This window comes from Canis lupus, chromosome 19 (assembly GCF_048164855.1).
Source record: "Canis lupus baileyi chromosome 19, mCanLup2.hap1, whole genome shotgun sequence".
NCBI lineage: Eukaryota > Metazoa > Chordata > Mammalia > Carnivora > Canidae > Canis > Canis lupus.
Genome location: NC_132856.1, coordinates 44,537,928 through 44,551,967, shown reverse-complemented (window position 1 = coordinate 44,551,967; position 14,040 = coordinate 44,537,928). Strand labels below are relative to the sequence as shown.

The 14,040-nt window shown below is 45.3% G+C and overlaps 1 protein-coding gene across 10 annotated transcripts in view; it reads left to right on the top strand.

Annotated features, from left to right (window-relative positions):
• The window catches only part of LARS2 (leucyl-tRNA synthetase 2, mitochondrial), a 189,076-nt gene that overhangs the window by 164,055 nt on the left and 10,981 nt on the right, over nt 1-14,040 (top strand). For 6 of the 10 annotated variants that reach the window (XM_072786527.1, XM_072786529.1, XM_072786528.1 and 3 more), the window contains 3 exons: nt 842-1,011; nt 2,817-2,894; nt 6,534-6,645. In XM_072786527.1, coding sequence (XP_072642628.1) covers nt 842-1,011; nt 2,817-2,894; nt 6,534-6,645 — 360 coding nt within the window. Of the gene's footprint in view, nt 1-841; nt 1,012-1,234; nt 1,547-2,816; nt 2,895-6,533; nt 6,646-12,258; nt 12,332-14,040 lie in introns of those variants that run through there. The other 4 variants (XM_072786530.1, XM_072786532.1, XM_072786531.1 and 1 more) reach the window with 4 other exon arrangements.

The following is a 14,040-nucleotide window of genomic DNA, read 5'->3' as shown; positions in this document are numbered from 1 at the left end:
CTACCCTGAAAGGCAGAGGGAGAAGCAGGCTCCCTGCTTGGAGCCTGATGCGGGACTCAATCCCAGGACCCTGGGATCGTGACCTGAGCCAAAGACAGACGTTCAACCACTGAGCCACCCGGGTGCCCTCTGGGGCCTCCTCCTAATGTTTTCCGTGACCTCTGTCACCCACAGCAGCCTCCAGAGCCCCCTGAGGGGAGATTTGTCTGTACAGAGTTGATTAGATCTGAAAAAGGATGAGGTCCAATCTTAGGTGTCGGGATGTCCAAGAATAAGCGGCCCAATGCTCACTCAGTTTTCCTTCCTGTGGTCCACCCCTAGTGTTGCTATGGGGAGGAGCCATCAGTGCCTGGGATGACCGCTTACCCAGCATCCCTTCCTAGTGCTAAGTGTGCTCTGGAGCAATCGTCACAGGTGCCAGTCCTGGAACTGGCCGCATTGGAATCAGGGACTTACAGAGTGCAGACGTTCAGGCATAGGTGTCGTTGGGGACACCTTTGTGGCAGCAAGCTTCTTACTGAAGGCAGCTGGTCACCGAGGCACATCCCCCAGGGCTCCTGAGCTTGTGGGGGCCAGGGGTGGTTGAGGGGCAGCACTCTGAGTAGCCCTGCAGCCCTGAGCTCTGAATACCCAGGGCTCTTGAATATGGCAGAGTAGTGCTGCTCTGAGCTCCCAGACCCTGGAAGCCAGGGTGGACCCTGCAGCCTGCCCTGGATAACCCCCATTGGGGCACAGTGACGCATGTCTTCAATGCACAAGTCCCTCTCTGGGCTGGGGTACAACCAGGTCAGTCACTCACATGTCTCTCCTTCTCTGTCTCATTTCTTGTCATGAAACTCAGCTGATGCCCTCCCGGGTGTGCTAAGGTGGCAACAGCGTCTGTGGACCTTGGTGACCCGCTTCATTGAGGCCAGGGCATCTGGGATGGTTCCCCGGCCCGAGCTGCTGAGGAACGAGGAGAGAGCCGAGAGCAAGAAGCTCTGGGAGTACAAGAATGCAGTCATCTCTGAGGTCAGGAACTTTCTGGGGATGCTGGTTAACTTGGTGACTGAGCGCTCTTGGTGTGGGTGGGCTACCCTTCTTCCTTCCTCTCTGTCGTGCGCCTCTGGTCTTGAAGGGTTGCCGTCAGCGTGTCGAGTATCTCACCAGCGGGGAGCAACAGTCCACATGCTGAGGAAGACTCGCTCTCAGGAAACGGCTTCCTCTAACCGTGGTCCCCACATGTCCATCCCAGATCTCAGGAGGCCGCCCCCTCCCTGTGGCTCCACACTTAATACACCGGGGCAGAGAACCAAATGCAAGATTATGCTGATGACGCATACGTGGGAGATCAACAAACAGAAGTTTAGAAGTGAAACAGGCATGAGGAGACTGTTCTTTGGCCTCCTCATTGTACAGGTGGGGACAGAGATGGGGCCCAGAGACTAGAATCCGAGTTCCTGGACGCTCAGCATAGTGAGGACTTTCCCACCACTTACTTTGTTACACAGAATCTGTGTGAGTTACTATGACGTAACTTTTGCCAATAAATTATTTGTTCATATTACCTTCTTAGAGAATGTTTTATTGTCTAAATCATTTTATCTTTTCCTGTCTCTAAAGACTTTATTTTTAAGTGACCTCCACACCCAGCGTGGGGCTTGAAGCCCTGACCCTGAGATGAAGAGTCACACACTCCACCTCCTGAGCCAGCCAGGCGCCCCCTCACTCATTTTAAAAGATTCTTCATTGATAACAAATCCCTATACATTTCTTATCTAGAAGTCTGACACAATACCATGACATTTGCCTTTTTAAGCATTTTGTAAAAAAAAAAAAAAAAAAAAATGTCCTATCTTTGAAAGAAGGCATTTAGGAGATCCGGAGCTGTATTTTTAGTGGGTACCAAACACACCAAATACTCCTCAGGCTGAATTTTTAATTTTACCTCTGTTTTTTAGAATTGCCAATCTAAAGTCAGCCAGGGTCACTTTTCTGGACTCGTAACTGATGACCTTGGAGGAACAGGGTTTTCATGAGGCCACGGGTGCAGCATGGTCTCATTCGGTGACACTTCTTCAGGGAAGATCTCTATCCTCCCCACTCTAGGGTAGAGACACAGAGCTCACGCAGTTGAATTTCATGATGTGAGTGACGCCTGAATGATTGTTTTCATACCACATATTTCCTGTAAGGATTTGGCACATTTTTCTGTTCTGTCAGATAATAGAATTGGAGTATTTCAACAACATCTTTAGATGTGTTGTTTTTCGATATCTTTAGACATGTCGTTTCTCTGTATTCTTGGCCGTGGCCGAAATTGAAAAGCACACAAACAGGAAGTAGCTGACAGGTCATACTCGTATTCTTATGTTGACTCCATATTCAAAAATGCAAAACTTATCCCATATACTAATAACCTTCGTTGTGAATGAAAGTCACGTAGCCACAGAGAAGGGATATCCTGTACCCCACCTCCTGCTGACTGTTGTATAGATGTTTGCTTGTCAGTGGGTCTTGCCTCCTATCCAGGTAGTTAGCAGCATTTGGGATAGTGCTGTGAGAACCAGCACTGTCCCAGATGTGGGGCGGCTGGAAGTGTTGAATAGTGGAAACACTATAGATCCTGATTTTAAAAATCTTTGCCAATGAAATGTTACCATGATTATTCAAAATGGTGAATACATTTATAAACATCTTTGATTGCATTCATTTAATTCCCCCCGCCTTTTTTTGGATAATTCGTTTGCTTTGTTGTTGTGTTGTGTTGCATTGGTTGTTTATGAAAACCTTAAAGGAATTTTGAAGACAGTGAATAATTTGACTTTTATAAATAGGTGACCGGCCATTTCACAGAGGACTTCTCACTGAATTCTGCAATTGCTCAGCTGATGGGACTCAGCAGTAACCTCTTGGTAAGCGGCCCTCCTGCCCTCATTTGCTGGTCGCAGAGGAGGGCAGGTGGCTGCCAACCACATTGTTAGGTGGCCTGCAGGGGGTCCTGGGTCGTGGACAGAGGGTAGCATCATGGTGTCACCTCCTTGGTGTGGCTCTGTTATCTTAAAGAAGCATTTTTTCCATAATCACAACCTAGTTTTATAGCTAGAAGATTCTTTTTTTTTTTTTTTTTTTAAGATTTTATGTATTCTTGAGAGACACAGAGAGAGGCAAGGACACAGACAGAAGGAGACACAGGCTCCCCATGGGAAGCCCAATGCAAGACTCAATCCCAGGACCCTGGACTCATGACCTGAGCCAAAAGCGGATGCTCAACCACTGAGCTGCCCAAGTATTCCTAGCTGGAAGGTTCTTAAAAGCTGGTCCAAACCCTGTTCCCTCTCTCTCCTCCCCCACCCCCATATCTTGCAGATGAGTTCAGTGACACCCAACAAGGTTAGATGACACGTCTGGATGATTAGTGACAAACCAGTACCAGACTCAAGCCCCCTTCTCTTCCGGCTCTGCTCTTTTCTTCATGCTTCCACTGCCTGCTTTCCCGATTGATCTGATACCCCCTCGGCATCATTAATATTTTACACTCATTTAACCTGGACAGATCAGATTTGTGCTCACTAAAAACAAAAGTCAGCGTTTTTAGCATAGACTCATCTTGCTACATATGACTAGAATGTTTCTTGCCAGGGGAAGCATTTGTCAACAAATGGAGCTTAGACCAGTGGTTAGCTGTTTGGACAACACACAACAAAAAGCACATTAAAACTATTAACAAATGCCTATTTTTTTTTATTTTATTTATTAGAGAGAATGAGAACACAAGCAGAGAGAGGGGCAGAAGGAGAGGGAAAAGCACACTGCCCACTGAGCAGGAAGCCCAACATGGGGCTCCATCCCAGGACTATGGGATCATGACCTGAGTCAAAGGCAGAGACTTAACCAACTGAGTCACCCAGGCGCCCGAACAAATGGCTTTTATAATGAAGCTCTCCCCAGACTTTAAGAAAGTGGAAAAAATTTACATGCTTGACTACGTGAAACTTAATATTTTTAGTATATTAAAACATGACATATTAAAAAGGTAAAAACTGGGGAAAATAGTTTATAACAAATATGTCAGATATGAGCCTTAATATCCTTAACATATTAAGAGCTCTTTACATATGAATATGAAAATACCTAACCTAAAAATAGTGAGAGGATGTGAGAAGACAATAACCCACAGAAAATGGAATAGAAATAATCTGTAAACTTGGCAGAAAAAATATATCTGCCTTGCTAGTTATCATGATGAATGCAAATTAAAAATACAATGCTATTTTTTTTAACCTATCAAATTTGTAGAGACTTTCTAACATAAAGTCTGTCCTATGACAAAGGCAGTGAGAGAGTATCACACAGCAGCAGTGGCCGTGGTTGATGTAACCTTGCCAAGAGGAACTTCAGCTTTGAGGTTGGTAGCCCTACTACAATTATTTAGGTCCTTTGGCTCAGGATACCCATTGGCAAGTGACTCATAATCACAGACATGTAATACCCCAACTGTCCTCAGATGGGGAAGTCGTAAAATGACTTGTCATATCAATAAGAAGGAAATGTGCCACCACCGCTCACATCATACCTTCCAGGAATCCTTACTCTCAGAAACTGTTCACGATACAACATCAAGTAAAGACACACAATACGGAAGTGCCTGCATGACAAAAATTCCAGTCGAGCAAAAGGGTATGTGGACAGTTGTGTATACTCACATATTTTTGCCTTTTTGCAGACCAGGATAAAAATACATCTGGTTTTTTTCCTAGGTGATACAGTTATGTGTAATTGTATATTTCCCAAATTTTCTTTGTTGAGTGTGTGTTATTTTTTTTAATCAGGAAAAAAATGGCTAATATTATAGAAAAATGAAATTTCTTCTCCCCAACAGCTACTTCTGGCAAATTCTCTCTGTACCGTCTTCTGTGGAATTATATTTAAATCTCTTAGGCAGTTTTGCAAAGATCATATATGCATGCTTTTTTGAAAAAATGTTTAATATATTTGGACTCCCTTTACCTAGCAAAATACATTATGTGGGCTGCCTACTTTTTTTTTAAGACTTATTTATTTATTTATTTATTTATTTATTTATTCATTCATTCATTCATTCATAGAGACACACAGAGAGAGAGAGTGGCAGAGACACAGGCAGAGGGAGAAGCAGGCACCACACAGGGAGCCCGACGTGGGACTCGATCTAGGGTCTCCAGGATCACGCCCCAGGCTGCAGGCGGCGCTAAACTGCTGCGCCACCGGGGCTGCCCCCGCTACCTACTTTTAATTTTAACAAACACATCAAGGGAGTCTACTTTTGCCTATGTCTCTGCCTCTCTCTGTGTGTTTCTCATGAATAAATAAAAATAAATAAGATCTAAAAAAAAAATCCTAAAATTAGACCAAAACTGTTTTTGCCACAGGGTGACAAAACATAGACTGAGTTAACAAACATAGACTGAGCTGCCACCATCACTTTAGGCTGGTTTTTACCATGACTTCCCCAGGGTGCCTTGAGAACTGCCAGCCTCTGGGAAACTCAGGACAGTTGTTTGCCTCCCTCTGGGCTGTCCTTGGTCTACAGTCGCCACCTTACACCGTGCTTTGCTGACCACCCTCCCTCCCTACCTGCACCCCGTGGAATCCTCACCCTCGATTCATTTGTCACTTTTCCCCTCGATCCTCTGTAAACTCCTTGAGGGCAGGGACTTCCCCAAAGTCTAGCATAGAGTAGGTGCCCCATAAATTAAATGGGTGTGGCTGCGTTATCTGACCAGCTGCATTGCAGGAGGAAACCAGGTCTTTACTGTTAACCGGCAAAGCTGTTTAATAGAAGGAGGACCCCCGAGGTCCCTGAGCGGGCAGGAGGGCCCCTGCACTGGACGTTCCACATTGCAGAGCCTGTGGGCAAGTCTTTTTGTGTGTCTCACTGGCCCTGCAATGCACGGGAAACCTCGCAGAGCGGTTAGTAGTTTAAGTCTGGTGTAAGACAAAGCTGGATTCTCATGGGGGCTGCGTCACTTGGCTAACCACATACCTGGGAGCAGGTTACTCTCCTTTCGTGGTCTGTAGCTGCTTCATCCGTCAAGGGTAAGAACACCACCCTGTAAGGGTAGTTGTGGGAACCAAATGAGCCTCAGACTGAGGGCCTAGTATGTGCTCAGTTAAGAGTCGTGTATGTGGTGCTGCTGCTGCTGCATTCCTTTGAATACTCTGATTGAAAGGGGCAAGTTCTTTGTCCAGAGCAAACACAGATGGTAAAAGGAGGGTTTCGGCCTACCCGCTTGTGTCTCTGCACTTCAGATACATGAATGGCTTTTCTTAGGCAGGCTTATTTTGTTCGTCTCAATTTTTTTTTAAAGATTTTATTGATTTATTTGAGAGGGACAGCACACATGAACAGAGTGGAGGGACAGAGAGAGAGGGAGAAGCGGGCTCCCCACACAGTGCTCAACCCCAGGACCCTAAGATCATGACCTGAGCTGAAGCTTGACGCTTAACCAACTGAGCCACCCAGGCGCTCCGATCATCTCAGTATACTTACACCATTCTTTTCTCTTCCTCAGCAAGCTTCTCAGAGAGTGGTTCTTCACAGCCCTGAGTTTGAGGACGCGCTGTGTGCCCTGGTGGTGATGGCTGCCCCAATGGCCCCTCACATCACCTCGGAGCTCTGGGCAGGTAGGTGGGGGTGTCCTCATCTGAGCAGGATGTGCTCAAGCCTCTCGTGGAATACAACTTGGGGCTCAAGTGTCCTCAGGCATGGGGTCCAGTGTTTGGCATCTCTACCCAGGACCTCTGTCTTACGGTCACAATGGGGCTTCTGCATGGTCACCCCTGCCGAAGGGGAAAGCACTTCTCCACTTTAGCACACATGTCCAGACTGGGCATTCTTTCTCCTAACTCAGCCTCCTGCTCTCCATATACCGTGACCTCAGGTTATCTTTTTAAGGTGGAAACTCAGGTTTAATCCCACTTGACAGATGGAGAAAAGGGCTCCTGGATCATACTGCAGATCTAAAACTCACATGAACTGGGATTTGGTCGCTCCAGCAGACCATCATGCCTAAACTGGGCACTGAAGCAAGTCCCAGTGCCTGAGGCTTTTGTAAGCGAAATATGGAAGCTTCCAGCTCACCTGCCCCCTTAGAGGTCCCAGTTCTGGAGCCAGGAGAGTGCTTGGAGAGTGGGCTTTTGATTGACTGGTTGGTTGGTTGGTTGGTTGATTGATTGATTGATTTGACAGAGAGAGAAAGTGAGAGAGCATGAGTGGGGGGGAAGGGCAGAGGGAGAGGGAGAAGCAGGTTTCCCGCTGAGCAGGGAGCCCGACTGGGGCTCAATCCCAGGACCCTGAGATCATGACCTGAGCCGAGGGCAGATGCCTAACCTGCTGAGCCACCCAGGCGCCCCGTGACTGGAGAGTTTTAAACCAGCTCTTAGGCAATTCTGATCCACAGGCAGGCAGGGGATTGTGTCTCTCTACTGTTAAGACCTGACTTTCAGAGGAAAGCCCAAGGCAGGACTTCATGTACTTTTTCTGTCTTAGGGTAGCCTCTTGAGAGCATTTTTCAGGGCCAATTGGTCATTCTAAAAGGCTATCACTAGGAATACTTGTATCCTCTCCTTTTAAGAAATATTGAAATGTTCTTTACCCTGAACTGCCTTCAATAGTTCATTCTTTTCCTTTTTGTCATCTCTATTTTTTGTGAATTTTAATATGGAACTACTTTTTCAGATGGTGTGAGGTTTAAAGTGTCTTCCCATTTCCTATCTTTGGACACCTAGACTATTTCAAACTATATATTATTGTTCTAAAAGTTGAATAGCAGGATACCTGGGTGGCTCAGTGGTCGAGTGTCTGTCTTTGGCTCAGGGCATGATCCCAGGGTCGTGGGATCAAGTCCTACATCGGGCTCCCCCAAGGAGCCTGCTTCTCCCTCTGCCTATCTCTCTCTCTCTCTCTCTCTCTCTCTCTCTCTCTCTGTCTCTGTGTGTGTGTGTGTGTGTGTGTGTCTCATGAATAAATAAATAAAATCCTTAAAAAAAAAAAAGGTAGGAGTTGAATAGCTAATTTTTTGTTCACATGCACAATCCTGAGAACACATGTCTAAATGTAATGCTTGTTCAGAAGAGATGCAAAATAGTAAGGCTTTTGATGCATATTCTCAAATCAGCTTCCAAAAAAGTCTCTGGATCATGAGTGAATATCAACAAACAAGAGCATCCATCACGATTCCAGGTGTTCTGCAAGGCCTTTGCAATCACTTAGTGATAAACTTACCCCACATGCTGGAATAACCTAACCTGGGCACACTCCTTCCCTTTGAAATCCTGAGGGATATGCTCATGCCCTTGCTGCCATGAAGATGAACATCAGAGCCACACATCTTATGGGACCAGAGCAGGTGAATAAATCTTAGAGGAGAACAGTTCCCTGGGCCTGGGCCTCAGTGTCAGAGGCCTAGCGTGGCCTGTCAGGACCTACTCAAGACAATCAGAATGTGGAACAATAGTTTGGGCCATCTGTGGTTTTACGTGGAGGTCCAATTGGCTTCCTAAGAGTTTGCAAAAAAAAAAAAAAAAAAATCATCTGTGAGTATTTCCAGTTTAAAAATAAGATACACTTATAAACATTTTAGATTTTGTGTGTGTGTGTGTGTGTGTGTGTTTTACTTGTAAACATATTTAATCACTGCATTAATTGCCCACAGGCATGACTTTGGTAACTGTTCTGGTGACGTATCTAGCATTGGCTCCCATAATCCACCACGGACAGTTCTGTGCATAGATATGAGTTTCCATTTCAGATGATGCCCTTGAAATGGAAAAGATAAGAATGTTTTTAAGGCTCTTGATCTATGTTGCCAGACTATTTTCCTGAAAATATCCCCGTTTCCACTCGAGGATCTGTTTTTGAAGTGTATGTTCTGTTTCACTAATTTAATTATTGGTTTTTTCAACATAGTTTAACATCTGGTGGGCTAGCCTCCCTTCATTTTTTTTTTTTTTTCATCATTATTTGAGTTCTTCTCACCTGTTTATTCTTCTCAGTAGAACTCTGGTATAATTTTGTGCTTAAAAATCCTTGAAATTTTGAAATGTGGTTAAACCTAGAATTAATTTGGGAAGGCTTTACATCTTTACCTCTTCCAGACTTCCATGTGGTCTGGTCTGTCTCTCCTTTTTTTTTTTTTTTTTTTTTTTTTTTTAAGATTTTATTTTGGGGACGCCTAGGTGGCACAGTTGGTTAAGTGTCCGACTCTTGATTTGAGTTTAGGTTGTGATCTCAGGGTCATGAGATCAAGTCCCATACCAGGCTCCTCAGTCAGTGCCGAGTCTGCTTGAGAGTCTCTCTCCCTCTCCCTCTGCCCCTGCTGGTCATGCCCCTCCCCCTCCCCTCTAAAATAAATCTTTCTTTTTTTTTTTTTTTTTTTTTTTTTTTTTTTTTTTAATTTTATTTTTAAGTAGTGTCTAGGGCAGCCCGGGTGGCTCAGCAGTTTAGTGCTTCTTCAGCCCAGGGTATGATCCCGGAGTCCTGGGATAGAGTCCCAAGTCAGGCTCCCAGCATGGAGCCTGCTTTTCTCCCTCTGCCTGTGTCTCTGCCTCTCTCTCTCTCTGTGTCTCTCATGAATAAGTAAATAAAATCTTAAAAAAAAAAAAAAAAGGTATTGTGCACTCAACGTGGGGCTCAAACTCACAACCCCGAGATCAGAAGTCACATCCTCCCCCAACTCATCCAGGCACCCCACCACTCTCTTTATTCAAGACTTCCCTTACGCTGAGTCAAGTTTTATAGTTTTCTTCATGTGAGTCCTAACATTTCTTAAGACTATTCCCAAGTATCTTTTGTTATGTTTTATTTTTATTTTTCTAAAGATTTTATTTATTTATTTATTTATTTATTTATTTATTTATTTATTTATTTATTCATTCATGAGAGACACAGAGAGAGAGAGACACAGGCAGAGGGAGAAGCAGGCTCCATGCAGAGAGCCCGACGCGGGACTCGATACCGGGTCTCCAGGATCACACCCTGGGCTGAAGGCGGCAAACCGCTGAGCCACCTGGGCTGCCCGTTATGTTTTATTTTTGCCCTTGTAACTGGAGTCTTTTTTCTTTATACATTTTGAATGGTGATGGCTGGCATGCAATTTTTAAAATTTTTTGCATACTTATTCTCTTATCCCAATTCCCTCTCCCTCATACTTTGTATAAGGGGTAAGATCCTCTTAGATTTGGTAGGATTCTGTGATCAGCACATAAAGGATAAGGGTTCTCTTTCTAACAGTTATGGTTTGGAGTCTGTGTACGTACTGTATTTTACTGCTCAGAAAACCCTACAGGATATTGGAGATGCTAGTCCACATGGTCTTGTCTCACTCCGGATTGAAGGGGAACTAACATTTCTCTGTTGGGTTGGATATTGGCTATTGGTTTAGAATAGATATTCCCTATAATGTTGTTTAGGGTTTTTTAAAGAATTTTTGAAAGAGTGTGTGTGTGTATGTGTGTGTGTGTGTGTGTGTGTGTGTGTGAGAGAGAGAGAGAGAGAGAGAGAGAGAGAGAAAGCAGGGTAGAGGAGGGGCAGGAGGAGAGGGAGAGAGAATCTTGAGCAGATTCCCCACTGAGCATGGAGCCCAATGCAGGGATTGATGTCATGACCCTGAGTTCATGACCTGAGCTGAAATCAAGAATCAGACACTTAACGGACTGAGCCTTCCAGGCGACCCAAAATCCCTTATGATGCTAAGGAAGCAGCTCTCTGTCCTTGTTTCCAGAACTCATATTAGGAGTGGGAGCTATGTTTTATTTAACATCCATATTCTTCAATTGTTGAGGTATTTGTATCATTTGCTTTTAATCTCCCCCATTGCCCTGTTGATGGCATCTATGCCCAGTTAATTGACTGCCTAACCTCAAGCTCCCCTGGCATAGGTTCACCTTGACCGTGGTGTTGTGGATTTTCAGGATGCCATTGAATTCTATCTGCAAGTGTTTTCTCTAGGATTTGGCAATTATTTTCCTATGGAAGACCAGGATGAGTCTTTCTCAGGATGAGTGGTCAGGTTTGGAAATGAGGATTTCACTGACTCCACTGAGTGAATTGCATTGGGTTCCTCTGCCTCTTGTGGTGCTTGTTCTAAAGACTAGAGAGAATGAGACACTCACTCTTTGCTGCATAGACAGAGTGCCCTAAAGGGAGGTTGGTCTCAGGCCCTCCATGCTCATGCTGTATTATATTATGCAGCCTTTTATTCTCTCCTTGGGAAGGAAACGTGGCTCTTTGATCTACCATTGGCAACCACAATAAGTTTTTTAAATGGCACACTGTTCATTCTTTCCTAGTCTTCCTTTGCTCTAAAACAAAACCAAGGGATCCCTGGGTGGCGCAGTGGTTTGGCGCCTGCCTTTGGCCCAGGGCGCGATCCTGGAGACCTGGGATCGAATCCCACGTCGGGCTCCTGATGCATGGAGCCTGCTTCTCCCTCTGCCTATGTCTCTGCCTCTCTCTCTCTCTCTGTGTGTGTGACTATCATAAATAAATAAAATTTAAAAAAAAATTTAAAAAAAAAAAGCTAGTTTGTAATAAACTTACTCTCATCCTAGAATATGCACATCTCCTCCTTTTATCTTCCTTCTTTGTCCCACATTATCTGTCTATCTCCCTCATTTCATTTCGCCCAGGAAGGACTAGTGTCAGTACGATTTGAAGAAACTCCTCCCTCACATGGCCCTTCATTTGTGCTGCAGGAGGGCGGAGAGGATCTACTCTACTCAGGGCCCTGGCCCTACCTGCACAGTCTTAGGACACGAATATACAGCATGGTGTGGCCCTGCCCGTCTATCCCTCAGCTGTGTGACAGGATCCCCAACAGGACACATGCCAAAGCATTAGGAAAGAAACCAGCCCCTTCCAAACCTTGCTCCATGATTTGTCCTACCACACACAGCTTTTGTGAGCTGCAGCATGATGAGTAGGTAGAGATCGAACCTTAGTTTTGCTACAGAGTTTCGTTCAGTTGGGTTTATTGAGCACGTATTATGTACAGGCTCTGTTTAGGGCATTTGCATGAAAACTGGGGAGGGTGGTCTAGATAACATTTTCACTCAGGCTTTACAAATTCATATCAATTGATTTTATTATCTTGAATTCAGGGAAGTAATGGGGAGCCTTTGTCTCCTGGCTCCCCACAGATGTACATTTGACACCCTCTGAATGAGCCACTGGGTCCGTTAACAGTCATGTGAAGAGTCCCACACACCTGGTGTGGCACCCTGTTCTTTACATCACAGGTGCAGGTCAGGTGCCCTCAGGAGAGAGTGGAGACATGACCGTCCCAGAGCTGAAGAGGGCCAGTGTGTCAAGGTATGGGGAGTGCTTTGCAGACGGCAGCACTGTATTACGAGGAGCATCATTATTGCCATCCCACACTGTCGATCCTTCTCCATCCAGGCTTTGATACACATTTCATTTGTTCTAGAAAATTTGGCTTTCCTGTAACTTCTGGTTTCATTCCTGCATCTTCGACAGATAAGTCAGAATGGTTGTAAAGGGAATACGGTGAGGATGGAATGTTCAGAAATGGCCATTTTCTGGAGTTGCCTAGAGAAGCACATTTTTCCCAGGAGAGAGCCTCCCTCCAAAGAGCAGCAGAATTGGGATCTGTCTTCTAGGGGAGATTCGGAGCCCTGGGAGCAAAATGGCCATCACTGCTGTGGATAAAAAGGAAACATTTCAGAGAAGCTCTAGTAGTCCCTAACCAACCCCTTAAAGGGTCAGCGGAGACCTTCCAGTAAGAAACAGAACCAGTGTCTTGCCAGTTGGCAAACTGTAACAGGATGAGGAAATCTTTTTTCCTTCCTGAAGTTTGGGATCTGAGCTCAAGACACCATGTCTGAATTCACACAGCTAACTTTTGTGTACCATAATAGAGTATTGTGCTCCCCAGCTGAGAATGTTAGCTGCTTGCTTAGGGAAATTTTGTGTATTTGGAGTCACGGATACTGTTTCCACACAAAAGACACAAGGTTTCTTTTGTTGGTGGACAGTGAAAGCAGAAAATCACCCTACAGGGAGCTTCTCCGTGGTACTCTGGTTGGAGGTATAATTTCATCATCTTCAGAAGTGACCTTTCTTTAAAAAAAAAAAAAAATTATTTATTCATGAGAGACACAGAGAGAGGCAGAGACATAGGCAGAGGGAGAAGCAGGCTCCATGCAGGGAGCCCGACGTGGGACTTGATCCCGGAACTCTAGGACCCCAGGATCATGACCTGAGCCGAAGCAGATGCTCAACCACTGAGCCACTCAGGTGTTCCTCCAATTTTCTTTCTAAACCCACAAGTCTTGAATATTGAGATTCTGGCCCTGGAACATAGTAGACCATGAGAAAGGAAGGAATTTATTTCTCTTTGGAGAAGTCTTTAACACACACACACACACACACACACACACACACACACACCTGACCAGATGCAACCATTCATTCATCCTGCTGGTGTCTGAGGCGCCTGCATCACTCAGGAGAGCAGGATGAAGTGGCTACAGGATGCAGTCACAGGCCAGGCCTATCTCCATGTCCCACAAGCTCTGCTGCTCGAGAGTGCCCTCGCTTCTCTGTAAGAAGCCAGGCTGCAGGGGACACCTGGGTGGCTCAGTGGTTGAGCATCTGCCTTTGGCACAGGGCATGATCCTGGGGTCTAGGGATCGAGTCCTGCATTGGGCTCCCTGTAGGGAGTCTGCTTCTCCCTCTACCTGTATCTTTGTGTCTCTAATGAATAAACAAATAAAATCTTAAAAAGAAAGAAAAGGAGGGAGGGAAGAAAGCAAGCAGACCAGCTTCAGAAGAAAAGGCCTAGAGCCACCTGCACAAAGTAACTCCCCCTCCAGTGCACCTCTCTGGGCTTCTTTTTTTTAAGATTTTATTTATTCATGAGAGACACAGAGAAAGAGAGAGGTAGAGACACAGGCAGAGGGAGAAGCAGGCTCCATGCAGGTAGTCCGATGTGGAACTCGATCCTGGGTCTCCAGGATCACACCCTGGGCGGAAGGCGGCACTAAACCACTGAGCCACCC